General features: G+C 37.5%; 1 protein-coding gene across 1 annotated transcript in view; it reads left to right on the top strand.

The window, feature by feature from the left end:
* The window catches only part of SST (somatostatin), a 1550-nt gene extending 1161 nt beyond the window's left edge, over positions 1-389 (top strand). The window contains exon 2 of the mRNA XM_032298282.1: positions 24-389. Coding sequence (XP_032154173.1) covers positions 24-236 — 213 coding nt within the window. The 3' untranslated portion in view covers positions 237-389. The remainder of the gene's footprint in view (positions 1-23) is intronic.
* The last annotated feature ends 360 nt before the right edge of the window (positions 390-749 follow it).

A 749-nucleotide genomic window follows, 5' to 3' on the forward strand; every position in this document is an offset into this window, starting at 1 on the left:
TCTCTCCCTTCTTCCCTATACAGGAACTGGCCAAGTACTTCTTGGCAGAGCTTCTGTCTGAACCCAACCAGACGGAGAATGATGCCCTGGAACCTGATGATCTGTCCCAGGCTGCTGAGCAGGATGAAATGAGGCTTGAGCTGCAGAGATCTGCTAACTCAAACCCGGCTATGGCACCCCGAGAACGCAAAGCTGGCTGCAAGAATTTCTTCTGGAAGACTTTCACATCCTGTTAGCTTTCTTAATTATTATTGTCCATTCCAGACCTCAGATCCCTCACCCCCAAACCCCATCTCTCTTCCCTAATCCTCCAAATCCTCAGCAAGACCCTTGCATTAGAAATTGAACGCTGTAAATATAAAATAAAATTATGGTGAAATTATGAAAAATGTGAATTTGATTTCTTATTGAGTAAATCTTTCTGTTCAACAGTACATAATAAGCTTGAGTGGGGGGTTCAGTAAAGTTATTTGAGATAGGCACTCCAACGTTCACAAACATCTATTTAAAATTTTTGGTGGCAATAAAGTTTACATAAATGATAACTATTATAATTTGGGTGATTTCAAACTGAAATAATTTCACATAACTCTATGCATTCAAACTTTAATTCAATGATAATTACTGGGAGGGACTGACACAAACATTAATTACATATTAAATACACTTAAATTATATGTTGGACTATTGAGATAAGTTTGTATGAATAGTTAGGCTAAAAACCCAACTATCTGTTAGGTTGATATGTA

The sequence above is a fragment of the Sapajus apella genome, unplaced genomic scaffold (genome assembly GCF_009761245.1).
Source record: "Sapajus apella isolate SASKATOON/1434 unplaced genomic scaffold, GSC_monkey_1.0 scaffold38, whole genome shotgun sequence".
Lineage (NCBI taxonomy): Eukaryota > Metazoa > Chordata > Mammalia > Primates > Cebidae > Sapajus > Sapajus apella.